This window comes from Dysidea avara, chromosome 2, assembly GCF_963678975.1.
Source record: "Dysidea avara chromosome 2, odDysAvar1.4, whole genome shotgun sequence".
In the NCBI taxonomy this organism is placed as follows: domain Eukaryota; kingdom Metazoa; phylum Porifera; class Demospongiae; order Dictyoceratida; family Dysideidae; genus Dysidea; species Dysidea avara.
In genome coordinates this window covers 13,789,246-13,805,731 of record NC_089273.1, presented here as the reverse complement: position 1 = coordinate 13,805,731, position 16,486 = coordinate 13,789,246, and the positions used below count along the sequence as shown (strand labels likewise).

At 36.2% G+C, this 16,486-nt stretch overlaps 1 protein-coding gene across 3 annotated transcripts in view; it reads left to right on the top strand.

Annotated features, from left to right (window-relative positions):
• The window catches only part of LOC136246656 (uncharacterized), a 275,289-nt gene that overhangs the window by 24,967 nt on the left and 233,836 nt on the right, over nt 1-16,486 (top strand). For all 3 annotated transcript variants that reach the window (XM_066038190.1, XM_066038191.1, XM_066038189.1), the window contains 3 exons: nt 1,808-2,092; nt 4,956-5,150; nt 14,689-14,754. In XM_066038190.1, the coding sequence (XP_065894262.1) occupies nt 1,808-2,092; nt 4,956-5,150; nt 14,689-14,754 (546 nt within the window). The remainder of the gene's footprint in view (nt 1-1,807; nt 2,093-4,955; nt 5,151-14,688; nt 14,755-16,486) is intronic.

The window sequence follows — 16,486 nt, the reverse complement described above, 5'->3', positions numbered from 1 at the left end:
GTACTTTTTGGCCAGAAAAACCTACTGTATTAATTTTTATGTTTGTGACAAAGTTTCTGGCAAATGAGACTATAGTTCATACTCAATAGCATAATGTGTATTATACAAGAAGACAACGTTTGCTGTAACTCTCTATTGGTTTATAGTGGGTAACGATGATGACTGTAACATACACTGTACTGGTCACACTGGAATATCTCGAATAGTCATTACAGATGAATCTTGCCCCATACTTTTGTACTTTTTCAACAGCTGTAATACCACTTATGCTGTGCGGTGTGATGCATATTCTAAGATTGGTCTTACTAAACATTTGTAACAGTTGAGTTTAACCCTGGTTGGACAGGAGGACAGATTTCTATGCAAAACCATATTAGCTATCTTTATAATTGCTTTTATATGGTCATTCCAACTCAGCTGAGAATGTATACTTCTATTACAAGCACAATGAATTCAATTGGTAAGGTGACAACTTCTATTGCAAAGGCACTGCAAAAGCAACAAACTCTATTGAAAATGAGACAAGTTCAACTGCAAAGGGGACTAATTTAATTTCTGCAGTGGTTATTACCTACAAATACACAGAAAAATTTGGAATTTTCAACTTGAATAGGGACCATAGCACGTTGATAAAAAATACTGTACTGAAACAAGCTGGAGTAGTGCACAATATTAAATCACAGTAAAACAATAAGAAGTGTTATATCCCTACTGTGCATTTCCATTATGGTATCTTGAGCACAGTAGGGATATATATAACACTTCTTGTTGTTTTACTGTGATTTAATATCGTGCACTACTCCAGCTTGTTTCAGTATTTTTTATCGATGTGCTATGGTCCCTACTCCAGTTGAACATTCCAAATTTTTCTGTGCATTTGTTAACTATTTTTGTAAATAATTATTATGACTGGTGAACCCACATGTTCCATATCTGAAATGCCACCACGTGCCCAAATTATGGTCTGAAAAGTGAAGTATCCATTACGCCTTGTTGTCAGCTTTGTTCAACCCGTTATGCAGCATTTCAAATCAAGAACTGTTCGAAAAGTACCTCTGCGATCCACACATAGCAAAAGAAATTGTGCCACGTGTGCCCCGGCTATATCAATTATCATCTGAAAAGTGAAGCATCCATTATGCTTCGTTGTCAGCTATGTTCAACCTGTTACACAGCAGTACGAATCAAGAACTGTTTGAAAAGCACCTCTGTTATCAAAATAGCCACTATGACAAATACGGACGATTTCCGTTGTTGCTTCCGTTATGAAGAGAAGCCATCATGTACTAAAGCCAAATCGACACTTTGCTGTCAGCAAAAATGAATGGGACACAAAGGAGGACATTAGTAAGTCCATGAAGAATGCTTGTACGTACTGCAGTATGCGAAAAGGCACCTGTCGGACCGAAGCAACGTCGAACAGTGAAAAAAAATCAAGCCCGAAGCGTTAGCCATTATTGAGTTATGCTTGTCTGAAGGAATCAGTCAGTCAATCAGTCAGGCAGTCAGTAGAAATTCCATTAAATAAAAAAGAATTAAATTCCATAGCAAATTGTTGAAAGTGTTTCGGGTTGATCTGAAAGCATTTTTGGGCTTAGTTTTACCTACATAACCAATACTGCCTCATCATCATCTGGGAAAATTGAGGCTGTTTTTCAGGTGATGTTATTTCGTGGGCCACGCCTACTCCATTGTGGTCCCTACTATACACTACTATCATAATGTATGATATTGATGCCTAAAAATAATTATATGAGTATCCCCCATTGTATGCACACCACATTAATGTTTGTTTAAATGTGCTTAGTTCTATCTGTACTAAAGAAGAACTACACAAGATTGTGGCAATGTCTACCACAAGACTATGTGAAAACTGTTCATAAACTAAAACAGCTAATACCTGGAATTGCTTCTAATTATCTGGATCTGTTAAGATTATTCCCATCTATTGAAATGATTAATGAAACAATTGTTGGCAATGTTATTTGTTTAACGATGGAAGATGGTAATGTATTTTTATTCTGTGATATTATGGAAACGTTGTGTGAGGAAACAGCACCAAAGAATCAAGTAATTGAAGCTTTTAGAAATGGTTAGTAATTACATACTAAATATAATCTGTTTATATGTGTATTTGCAATACTTGCAATACAGCTGGTAAATATGAACTACATTTATTATAATTTAGTAATGTATTTCTTGGCTACACGCATTTTTCAAATGTCTGTATAAAGCTATAATAATACCTTTCTATTATTTTGAGACTGCGTTATCTGCAGCTTAGAGCAGAATCTGACACCTTGAAAATGGCATTTGGTCTTATCCATCCTGAAAACATATAAGCAACAACATACCAATTGCAGATTGACTCAAAAGAATAGAAAGTACTTCTGAGTCTTCAGTGCTTTTCAATAGCTTTGTTCCAGTGTAGCAGTAGATTACAAATTGTTTCTTTTCTGTAACAGTGAGGGTATTTATGAGCTGCAAATTTATTCAGGACATGGCACAGTGTAACTGGCCATGGTGTCTTGAATGAATTGATGCATTCAATTCACAAATGTAACCAGCTAATTAAAATCTAATCTTTTTGCAAAAAAATATATATATATTTTGCTATAAAAATTTATTTAGATGAACTGAGTAAAAATATATATGCCACATTTAAAAACTTTACACTCATGTTTCAATCACTTTGGTTGACAATGAAACAAAGCTCAAACCGATGAAGCCTATACACTAGCAGATTTGCCTGTTCATGGAGAGTAAGAAAGCTTTTGTTCATGTTTGCATGGTAAAAAAACACATGAATTGTGGGAACTTATTTGTGATGTGGTAGATTCCAGGTAGAAATAAAGTTTACTATCATCATTTGTGACTGGATCTGGGAAAACCGGTCTTATCGCCCATGTCAGCAGATTAGATTTTTCACCAAGAACACAAAGCTACATGAATAAAATATCAAATTTCACAATCATAATCAGCTAGACTTGAGTGGTCTGCTTTTGCTGGCTGCTTTTTCCAAGCCCAATGGTAATCCGTACATGTTGCATGGGGCCTTAATGGAGCTATGGTCAGCCTGGGGATGACTGTATGTGGCTGTGTAGCTCTGTAGTGTTGACTAAAGACCTGTGCTGTGAATTCCCTTTCATTTAAGCCAGTTTTGATACCTGAATTACCCGTACAGTGATTTGGTCTAATTCATACCTATGCCTTCCTCTTCAATTTTTTACAGGTTTTTGTAATTGAATTCGGCGACTTTGCAATTGAATTCGTCCCGTTTGCAATTGAGTTTGTCGCTGTTGCAATTGAATTCGTCCCGTTTGCAATTGAATTCGTTGGTTTTGCAATTGAATTCGTTGCTTTTGCAGTTGAATTCATTGCTTTTGCAATTGAATTCATCGCTTTTGCAGTTAAATTCATCTGTAACAAGAATGGCAGCTGGAGCAAAAACAAAAGCGTGATGTAGCAGCTGCTACAAGAACTTGTTCAAGTACAACGGTAGTAAACAACTCCTTATAAGGTAATAATTCTTCCTCTACAGCCTATCGAGCAACATTCCAAACTCTACTACGCCATTTGCGATGGGTGTGGTCACTTGCGAGCAAGTTAATTAACTTGTCAGACAGCTATCAACTTCGCGTACTACCAGCTTCAATTACCTTCTAGTGTCTCAAGTGTAACTCTCCAAGGCATAAATAGTTCATCTCTTAATGAACAGGTTAGTTTCTTGGAGCCGTTTTGTTTATGACGAATTGTAATGCAAACGTGACGAATTCTATTGCAAAACCGACGAATTCAATTGCGAACGGGATGAATTCAATTGCAATACCGACGAATTTAATTGCAAACGGGACGAATTCAATTGCAATACCGACGAATTTAATTGCAAACGGGACGAATTCAATCGCAAAGGCAACGAATTCAATTGCAAAAACCTGTAACAGCCTCTTGCCCTCTTTCTGGGCCCCTGCCTCCCACCCCATTTGAAGCTCAGCCGATACAGCCAGCCTTGGTTCAAAATTTATCTAAATGGTGAGAAGCTTATATGCTGGCTACTTTTGCAATGGATGCTCTGGAAGGTAAAGATTTGGTGTAAAACATGTGAAAATTTGGTACACATAGCTTTAACCATTGGCAAGTTACAGCACACTAATCGTTAAAACTGGTATTTTTGATACTTTAAAAACAGGTGATAAGCCCAGTTTTCCCAGACTGGGTCACGTTTTTTATCGGAATAGTCTTCTTTGTGCACACAGTGGAAAATAGGAAAGCCACTATGCCTTGACAGATTTAGCAGTCCAGATTGAGCCAAATTCTCATCTTTGTACATGTTTCATTTGTGAGCTATGTGCAATCAATTAACTGTTCCAACTGTCTAGTTAACACTACAATTCCAAGATCATTAAGGCTGAAACTTTTGCACTCCACTTCTTTGTTGCTATAGATAACAGAAAGCCGATCTTTAGGAATACGTGAAAATGACGGATTATTGCGAATCTGGTCACAAATGCTTTGTTATATTTCTAAATGAATTCACAATGCTAGTGAAGAAAATAACCTTTTATGTAACTTGTGATAGTCTAAACTACTTTCTTAGTAAATCACCTTATGCAGAATACTGTAGTAATATTCTCACTGTTGGGTTTCATTAACAGCCAATTGTATCATTTTTATGCAATAGCAATTTAGTGATTAATTCTGTGTAAACAAATTTAATGCTATTAAATTTCTTAATAATCAATAATCCTATATACAGTAGCAACCATTTAAATACATGTAATATGGTTCACATCACATGCCCCTATTATTGGAGTACAATGAGTGCAACTAAAAACCTATATGATTATGTACAAGGTTAATGGTTAACAATGTGGGATTAATTTTTTTTCTTTTTACTTAAACATATAGCATTAACATATACATACATACTGTACTGTATACTTTTCCCACTACAGAATTATTGGAAGCTCTCTGTTCACCACCACCCAATACAACTACAGGTCCTACTAATCCATCACTACCTAATAATGGTATCAGCTCATCACCTGGATCACATCATTCTACAACACTACACCAGACATCAAGTGGTACATCAGTGATTGGGTCAACCCATGTAGTTAGTACATCATTAGCATCTCAACCATCACAAGGTTGGCCGTATGTAAAAACAAGTATAGTAGTTGTACATTTTATTGTAACATTAATATGACCAACTGAATGAAAATCATAGTTTTTGTGAAAATTGTATTTTGATATTAAAACAGTGAAATTAAATTATTAATTTGAAATGAAGTGGATTTCCAACAATAAAAAGTAGTGAAACAATAAGTATGAATGATATAGCTATTACAATGTAGCTATGTGGCCTGCATTTGCATTCTTACCTTCATCAGAATTTTACCTACATTATAGCTACAAGTATTCATACAGTATCTCTTGTCTCGGTATCTTTTATTTCCTTCAAAAATAAGTTTTAATTGCTCTCTATATAGCTAGTTTATAAACTTTTTGGTATATATATAGCATACATGTGCATCTATGAAATGCTTGTGTGGCTGTGATGGCTTTATTAGAGTAGTTTGACCATCTTGAGTGAGCTATGTGTAATAGATTAAGGGGCATGGCTTACCAGCGCTTTTCTTGTTTAACCATAGATTTGATATTGGAAAAAAAGGGGCTTTTTGTTGTGCATAAGATTACTATGGAGGGTTAAAGATGGCAGCATTTTGGAAGACGCCATTTTGTTTGAGTATTCCTACTATACTAGTATGGTAGTACTGTACAATACTGTATTATATACTTTCTCACTACAGTATATTTAAAAGCTGTCAGTTTACCACCACCCATTACTACTACCGCTAATATAACACCATCTGATAATGACATCAGCTCATCATCTCGATCACTCCATCTTACAACACTACTAGGGACCCGTCGATTTCGCCAGCAAAATTTTTGGCATAGTGGTTGGGTAAAAGCAATGAGCAAAATGCTGGCATAATAGTTGCAACTTTTGTGGAGTGGACATAAAAATATTGCACAAAAGATCGAGATACTCTAATAGAACAGTCAGACATGCTAAAATATCGACAATGCATAGCTAATTGTTACAGGAACTACAAGTGACAATCGAGATACCCTAATAAAACAGCCACACATGTTAAGCAATATTAGCTGGCTTCTTGCTTTACATGTTAGAAGTAATTTCTGATCGAGATACTCTAATAGAACAGTCACTTTAATGCGAAACTGTAGCTTTGCACTTGGAAATATTCAATTAACAAAGATCAGTACTGAGCAAAATTTATAATTCTTGAGCAAAATATGGAGCATAATAGGTGAAAAATAAAAGAATTGCTGTAAAGAAAAATAGGTAGAAAAAAAAGCAAAATAGACTAGTCCCTAAACACTACACCAAACATCAAGTGGTACATCAGTGATTGGGTCAACCCATGTAGTTAGTACACCATTAGTATCACAACCATCACAAGGTTTGCATTACATCAATTAAGTACAGTAGTTGTACATTTCATTGTAAACATTAATGTGAGCATCTGGGTGAAAATCCTTGGTTTTTGCAAAATTCTGTTCACTATAAAATATAATGTAATTTATTACCCAGAATTACAGTTAACATAAAAGGTTGATTAAGACATTGGTAGAGCTTGTACACACCTGGGCAGAGGCTAATTGTGACCTGACAATCTAATTCGATGGGTTTATCAGCTCACAAGAATTACACCTGTTTGAAGAACACAACAAGGTGAAGCTTTATCAAAGTACCAAAGAAAGATTGCTACTACAATAGAGAATTTTAGCTGCAAAACTGCTGTATACAGCTCACCTTTGCTGCTATGTAAACTAAAATTTCACTTCACTACAGACATATGTAACCACATTAGGTTAGTAGTTATGGTTTAAAGTATGTATATACAGTGTAGTGTGCCATATAATTATACAACCAAGTACTAAGAAATAATAATAAAAATAGTAAAAATTAACAAGATGCGACTGCTTAACCCAAAGCATGGATATCTCTCCTACAGACACTAAACAGTCTGGTAACCCAGTACCATCTGACTCTTTACTATAACCCCTTACTGTTGAATTTCCCACCTTAACTATCAGCTGTGCTCAGGACGAGGCTGCAAGAATGCAATTTGCAGACCTCTAGTAATAAAGCAACTCTCAATGAATTCTTTCAACAGTATTCCACCAAATATTCTGCTACTCAGCATGAAAGACCCACTGATCTTGCTTTCTAGTAAGTATACCCTATTGATTTCACTACAAACATGAAAGCCACCCAGGGAATAACTTATCTAGAGACAATTGTCATACTACTGCAAAGGAACCTACCAGTATACTGCAAAATTTACTGGCACAACTAGCTGCATACCTATCACAGAAACCATTCAAAACAGCAACACACTAGGTACAATTAAGTTGTAATCCAGTGGAAGACCTTTCAAAATTAACGAGTTAAATCATTCTTCGAGTTGTAAAGTAAGAAACAAAGTGTTATACATTGGTGGAAACAGATAAAGCCAACAGGTAACCAGGACATGGCATGGCAGACACGAGTGCATATAAGCATTCACAGGCTAAATATGGAACAAACACACAAAGAAACCAGCTGTGCAATGAATCACACTGTAAGTAAACTATATAGAATAGTTTTTTGGAGTGCAAGACATCTTTATAAACAGTTAGTTGGGATTGTGTTGATTGTTGGGCTGGTTTTTATGTATGTTGCTTAATAGCTTCATTGCAGTTGCTGTTATAGTAACCATGTATCTAAATGCTTGCCATAAACTAAGGAGGTTGACTACATTGTTTTTGTTTACATAATATGATGCGAGTTAAGTTGGCAATTCCGCCAGTGGTACTTGAGAATTTGGCTGACAATGGGTTAATGAACAATGCGATATCTTGAGGAAGGTTTAGGATGTGCCTACTATAGCCAAGTTGTTATGTGGAAGGTGGCATACGCACATTTCTGGTAAAACTTCTGCAATGAGCATTTCTTCAGCTTGAGACAATCCCTATGCTTGGAAAGTATGTCAATACATAACCATAACTTTGACCACTTACAATCCTACATGGAAATTGTATAAATGCATAAACGACTAGTTTGCAAACCACATTTTTATTATCTGAAGGGTTAATGTGTTATTTGTTAGTAATTCTGTCTGAAACAAGTTGATGTTATACTATGTATATACTTCTGAAAAAAACAGTTGCCCATGCAGTTACATAATACGTACTATCCCAAATATAGGTAATTAATCAACCATATTTATAATTTAATTTATATTCATGGTATTGCTACTATTAATTCAGCTGGATAATTAGATTTGTAAACACCATAATTTAGTGTATTTTGTAATTCATGGATCAAGACACACGATAGTGTGTCGTGCGTCCCAAGAAGTCGGCGCGCCACACCGTGAGTATATTAACAGGAAGAAAGAAAATGCACTTTTCACACCTATGTAGCTCTGTGATCCCTTATCCGATTGGAACCAAATTTGCTAGAGACGTGCCGCCCAGTTAGGGGAGTCTACATACCAAATTTGAAGAAAATCGCTCCAGCCATTTCCGAGATACGAGCCAACAAAATTTCGTTTTAATTTCTTCGTTTTTTTCTTCTTCTTCATCTTCTTCATTTCGCACACTTCGCAAGATTCGCCATAAATCACGAATGCGTGTTCGGATTGGGCTGAAATTTGGCACACTTAAAGGGCTCATTAAGACGGATCTCCGTACCAACTTTGGTGGGAATCCGATGAACATTCACGGAGTAATGACCGATTATTTGCGTAAAATAAGGTCGAAGGTCTGTCACGCCTACAGGGTAAACCCCTTGGAGGAATCAGTTGAAAATTGATATGTAGATGGAGCAACCATCGTAGGAGTGCCTTTTTGTGGTTTGAAAGGAATCGGGATAAAGACCATGGAGATATGACACGAAACCCAACCTGTGTCAAAATTACGCGATCGATTTTTATGAATAAAAATACTATTAGTTTTCGTATCTACCAGGCAAACCGCTTAGAGCAACGAGCTCAAAATCCGTATGTAGCTGGCATAATCATCATAGAAAGTCCTTGCAATAGTACAGAAGAATCGGATTACAAATCACTGAGTTATGATTCGAAAGGCAACTACGTGCAGCAAATGCGAGATCGAGATACTCTAATAGAACAGTCACCCTAATAAAGCATACAGCTACATTTATAATTTACTCAGTTATATTACATTTTAAGTTATTCAGTAGGGAATTCAGCTACAAACAAGTCACCCTGTAGTCAGATCAGCTAGAAGAAGGTACCTAATAGAGAGTTCAGCTACAAAGAAGCCATCATGTAGAGAGTTCAGCTCAAATAAATCACCCTGTAGAGAATTCAGCTACAAACAAATTGCCCTGTAGAGAGATCAGCTATAGAAGAAGTTACCTTGTAGAGAGTTCAGCTACAAAGAAACAATCATGCAAAGAGTTTAGCTGCAAACAAATCACCCAGTAAAAAGTTCCGCTATGACCAGATCACACTGTAGAGAGTTCAGTTAGAAACAAGTCATCCTGTAGAGAGATCAGCTAGAAGAAGTTACCTTGTAGAGTGTTCAGTTACAAAGAAACAATCATGCAAAGAGTTTAGCTGCAAACAAATCACCCAGTAGAAAGTTCCGCTATGAACAGATCACACTGTAGAGAGTTCAGTTAGAAACAAGTCATCCTGTAGATAGATCAGCTAGAAGAAGTTACTTTGTAGAGAGTTCAACTACAAAGAAACCACCATGTAAGAGAGTTCAGCTGCAAACAAATCACCTGTAGAGAATTCAGCTACAAACAAATCACCCTGTAGAAAGATCAGCTAGAAGAAGTTACCTTGTAGAGAGTTCAGCTACAAACAAATCACCCTGTAGAGAGTTCAGCTACAAACAAGTCACCATGTCGAGAGTTCAGCTAGAAGTTACATTGTAGAGAGTTCAGCTAGAAGTTACATTGTAGAGAGTTCAGCTACAAAGAAACTACCATGTAGAGAGTTCAGCTGCAAACAAATTGCCCTGTAGAGAATTCAGCTACAAACAAATTAACCTGTAGAAAGATTAGCTAGAAGAAGTTACCTTGTAGAGAGTTCAGCTACAAACGAATCACCCTGTAAAAAGATCAGCTAGAAACAAGTCATCCTGTAGAGAGTTCAGCTACAAACAAGTCATCCGGTATAGAGATCAGCTAGAAGGATCACCTTGCAGAGAGGTCAGCTACAAAGAAATCACCCTGCTTCATCTTTTCTTCTTCCTGTAGTAAAGAAAAAAATGACAGGTTAAAAAGCCCTAAAGCCGGCTATAGGCCGGCTTTGGGGTATATAAATACAAAAAGAAGTGAAATCTAATCCAAAACAGCCAAGCTGTAAAAAAAGAGTGTGGCCCTGAGAAAGGCTATGGTGAAAAAAGATGTGAAATCCAAGGTGGCGGCCAAGAAATGGCTGTGATGGTAGGTTAATGGTAAAAATTTTAATAATGACAATTCAGGTAAATTTTGTGAAGCGGCACAAAAATTCACCTGAATTGTCATTATTAAAATTTTTACCATTAACCTACCATCACAGCCATTTCTTGGCCGCCACCTTGGATTTCACATCTTTTTTCACCATAGCCTTTCTCAGGGCCGCACTCTTTTTTTACAGCTTGGCTGTTTTGGATTAGATTATAATTACATTGCTATGCACTTCTAAGGAAGCATAACTCTAACAAACCACTTTGAATGCACAGAAGTTCATTCTCAACTGTTTTAGAGTGCGTCTGTCATGTTTTCTCAGAAGAATTATTGTTTAGAGAAGGCCCCAAGGTTGCCCTTCACTTTTGTTTGCATAAATAAGGGACACGTTCCCTATCTCTTCAAAGGAATTCATTTGCTCTGGTATCCTATGAAGCCTATTAAGCTGTTGTTTGGTTGTATTATTCCCATATAGCCTATTAGGAAAGCTGTTCACAATGTGTTCTTTAACTCATTTAACTCAAATTTTGAAATAGCAACCTCAGTGTAAAGCTTAGCTTTTTGAAAGAAGAATGCAATGTTTACAAAGCCTCAATTTCACATATGAAGGCTGCATTTGACACAAAACTGTTTGCTCATGTGGGCGAAATGACATGGACTCACACACACACACACACACGCACACGCACACGCACATGCACACGCACACGCACACGCACACACAAATTTTTTTCAAAAATTATTACAGTAACCAGGTGCACGCCCCACAGCTGGCTTTTGGTCAACTGCAGGGCGTGTGCCTGAATCTTACAAACAGAATTTTTTAGCAGTTTTAATATCTCAGCAATGAATTTAGTAAATTACATTGGACATTTATCTACACAAGTTCAGGTGGTACTAGACCAGAATCCATGTTCTTCGCAGCAGAATATAGCATAGAGACTTTACTATTACCTTGACAACATTGCATACATCTGCTTCATTAGTTTTGATGTTCAAAATAATATTGTATAGTATGTTTTCTAAAGCTGTTAATGCTATATGAAATTTTTGAATCCTGGATTATTTCTGGATCATAAACTACTGTGTTTCTAAATTGAGCCAATAAGGAATCACTTGTTAATTGACTTCTATCCCTTGAGTAGGCACCAGCCGATTATGCCGACATAATTTAAAGCATAATGGTGACCAAACGCATCAAGCTTAATGACTGCATAATAGGGACGATATTTGAAAATTTAATTTAAAATGCACAATCCAAGCACCTGAAAGAATATTGCCAGTAGTATTATTAGTGCATTTCATATTTAAAAACCTTATTAAACCATTTCTTTTTTGGACATTCACACTTTGTAGAAATAAAATCGAGATACTCTAATAGAGCAGTCACTTACTCTAATAGAGCAGTCTGGAAAGGCTGATATACTCTAATAAATAATGGTCAGTTCTAGAACATAATCTTGATTTTGAAAGCATAATTTTGAGCATAATATGCTTAATTTTTGAGCAATGCTCAACAACATAATAGGTAAAATTTTGGGCATAACAAGCTGGAGCCTACAGCCTTAATATTTTTTTAATGTGTTTCACAACTAAGCATGAAGCTATTTTGCTCATGAAGGTGAGCATTATGCTTTTGAGCAATTCTCAAAAAGTCACCTATTACGCTTTTGAGAAATGCACACTGTTCTCAAAATTATGCCACCACTTTTAGCTATAATTATCACCTTATTGTTGTATAAGACCTTTTATGTAGATTGACACTTCAGAATCAAATTGGCATCTTTTCTTTATTTGGTTGCTATACTAGAGTATTTCATCGACGTCTATCTGACTGCTTTATTAGAGTTGTATAACTAAAGTGACTGTTCTATTAGATTACTGACTGCTCTATTAGAGTATCTTGATCTTTCTGAAAGGAATAATACAGTTTACAGATTTTCTTACTGTTTAAACTTTATAATTGCTTCAAAATACATACCTATTGATCCAAAATTATGCTAGCATAATTTCTCCATGCCTATTCACAACCTTCCACATTGATAGCGGCACTCCTAAGTCTGTAAGTTTACCTGTTTATAGCCGATCTATATGGAAAAAAAGAAATTTGAGAAACATGTGAACAAGCTGGATTTTCACTTGGTGGGTCACTTAATACACAATTTACCACTGTAAATAAGGTTAACAGGCAAGGAAGTCTGGGACATAGTTGGTAGTGAATCCCAGTTAATAGAATTGGAACCCACAATTGTAAATACTCCACACCATTGCACATACTTAATGGCGATCACTTGATCTCTGCTTGCGGCAGAAGAGGTACTATTTGGAATTGCTCATACTGAATTAAGATTGAAGCTACAGCAAACATTCCAAGAACAGTCAGTTGCCTAACCACCCTGCCCTTGACTACTCACTGACATCCAGCTCAGTGCAATCATGCATGCTAGCACGCTTTGTATAAATACATAATTTCATATTTTGGGCACCCAGGGAGTGGTGCAGTCAGGCTGCTTATTATAACTATGTAGCAATAGAAATACAGCAGCTAAATTCCGCACTAGGGTAAATGCAGGTGCATTAAGCACCTAGCATCTAACAATGTACTGGCCTGCCTCGTTTTCCCCAAATTATGCATAGTTCTAATGCATGCCATATAGCGGTAATGCATGCATGCCGGCTGATGTAGGATGTTAATTAATTTCTCATCCACCCACACTCAAACTGCTTATCATCAACAAATCAGTAATTTATGTCAATATGCAAGACAACCTTGCTTATTTTACTGTGGAATGCTGAAGTTTTCAGGAAAAAGTTGTCAGCATACACACTATAAACACCTTCGTATTGTTGTCCTCACAAATATCAACACCATCTTTATATCAAAGACAGTACAATTTTTTTTTGAAGTGGGATATTATGGGGATATGGTAATGAAGTGCAAAGGAAGGCCATTCATTTTACAGGTCTAAGACACAATATATATTTCCCTGAAAGGTATGTGGCAGTGGAATACAAAGGAAGGAGGGTGAAATTTGTTCAAATTTTACTGGCTTGATTTAAGACACAAAACTGACATTATGGTGTAAATGGTTTGATATTCTTTCTTCATTAGTCTCATTCTGGCTTCTCAATCTATCGCATTCTCTTATTTGGTCGAGGCTCTCTTCTGTTTTTTATTCACGGTGGCATGTCTATTTCTATCACGCTCTCTAATCTAGCCAATCTGCAATAATGTGTATAGAGTGATAGCTGCATAATTAGTTTGTGTACACAAACCTTGCATTCCTTTTGTTCATCACTTTCATTTTTGCTTCTAAGCCTCTTCTTCTGAATATCTGTTCTAGCATTTTGGATTGCCAATGGCCAAGTGGCTATTTATACTATAATGTAACATTTATTTCTATCACGCTATCTGCATCTAGCCAATTTGTGTGCATGTTTCTACAGCTTAATACACATAATAGCTTGCATACATAAAACTTGTGTCCCTTTCTTCATCAGGTTATCTTTCTCATCTAAGTACTCTCCTTCATCTGAGCCCCTCTGTTCTAGCTTCTTTGTTTTCCACATTGGTAGCCATCCAGCAGTGTGAACCTACGTACATGTTACATACTGCAGTTGAATCCAAGTACTGCCAAAGTGAGGCTTTCTTTTAATTGTTACACAATGAATGTGATGGTCGTACTGGTCGTATTTTGAATGGCTACACACTAACATCATTGGGCTTTCCATGTTCATGATGTAAACTTTGAATTCAAGAATATGAAAGTTGTACCAGTCTTACCAATGGTTGAAGCAAGTACTACCAGAAAGAAGCTCACTCAGGCTCACCTCTATAATACAGTAATATTATCACCAGTATATACATAACCACCTGCCAGCTTGAGTAAAGCTCGTTCATGATCACACCAACGATTGCGACATTAGTGTAATTCACCCTCAGTGTTAATTGGTAAATAAATTAATAAACATGTTGATACTTTACTTGTGACAGCAATTTAATGGTGACATTATAAGATTGACACCTTTCCTTAATTATTATACATAGGTATTATGTATATTTGGCAGAAATAACATACATATGTATGCATTAACTCAACTGGAGAAATATTCATAACATCGTTACATACTGCACACAGTTGTTAATAAAGTACAGTACATTATCATAATAATACATACTGTTACAGGTTATTTACCATCGAAGATAACTCTTCAGGAACAACTAAGCTATAATCATAAACGTTCGCAAAAAGGTTAGTAGATTAAATATGTATGATGCAGCTTGTACAGCACTCTATTGTGTGTAAAATAGTTCTAAAATGTTTCTTACAAAACCTTACGCAGCAAAAAATCTCTACATAGGTTGTAATGCAACCAATCAAGTTTTTATCATGTATTCACTTACCAACTTCAATTCTAACCCACATACACGGTATGGGGGAAAGCATTTTCAAGTCTTTCAGGAACTCCCCCTTTGGTATTTAAGTTACAACAGAAACCAAAGTTACCAAACACATCATTTAGCTTTACAGCACAGATGTAATGAGTAACAAAATACATGCAGTACAGCACAACTCATATTAACATGAGTGAAGCATCTAAAAAGGGGACATGAACTTGCTTAGAAAAATGGTAAAGTTGATTTAATAAAGCATTCAAGTGTAGAGGATTCGTATAAATTTATCGCAATGAAATAAAACTCTGCTGTTGAAAAATGATCAGGTTAACTATTAAATTTAGAGGTAGCTATTAAATTAGAATTTTTATTTCCATTTGGGAAAGAATATTATTGTAGATCTGATATAAAATTGTGACACATTTAAACTTACATAGTGTGAGCTTATACTACTAGTCACGAGTCCAGAAAGGTTGAATAAGTAAAAATTATTCTGAACATTTTAACACTCTATAAGCTTATACAGTGCTCACTTTGTACATAGCGATTCCGTCAAGAATGTAATCATGATGGTTTAGTACTAAAGCAGTGAGCTTTAAATAGAATGTGCACTACCTATTCACTCTATAACAATCAAACTACAGTAAGCTAAACTACCTCTGAACTCACTCAGCTGCCCACTTCCACAAACATCACATCATCTCAACTGACATCTTAATGCATCAATTCTGCTCCTGTTTCTACAGCTCGCATCAATGCACAGTATTAATCAATTAGCCCTGGCCAACCAAGCACAGCTAGCCACTGCACTGATAATTGAATCAACCAAGTCACCTACATGCAGCTGACTGATGCACGCTATAGTTTCCCTAACTGGTGAAGTCAACACCATTCTTAACGTCACAGACAGGACAGGTTCAACTGCAACTCCTCCAATCAGTAAGTTCAACTTCATTTATCATTGGCATCTCCTATTTGCTACTGCTCCTTCACACTCCTTTTAAATTACCACCTGCTGACTGGAAGAGGATTACCATAGCAGCACTAGCAAAATGGAAACAGAAGCCACACTAGATGTCGTCTCATGCATGCATGACCATATCCTTTTACATCACCTACTGTAGTATCACTTAGTAATGGTTTATGAAATATGTTGTACCCTTGTACTTTAATCAGTTGTGCGTAAGTGATTGTCCTGTCAACAAATAAACACATTCCTTCAATGGCGAGCCCCTTACCAAAAAACTATGAGCTCTTTCTATTATACTTACATGCAGCAGGGTAGGATTTAAAAAGAGCAACACACTTTATAAAAATCTAACCTAGACTATCTGTAGTTCTTTTACAGTACTACTCAAATGTAATGTTGTCTCTCGAGAGTGCAAGTTAGTAAAAACCTTCTAATTAAAGAGCATGGCACCCATTTTACTTGTGAGTATTCATATTGTTTCGTTTGGGATGAATACTCGCAAGCAAAATAGATGCACAGCCCTTTAATTAGCAAGCTATTAATCACTTGCACTTGTGCAAGATGACATTATATTTGAGCGGTACCATAACCTTCTTTGACTCAATTAATCATCCACCTC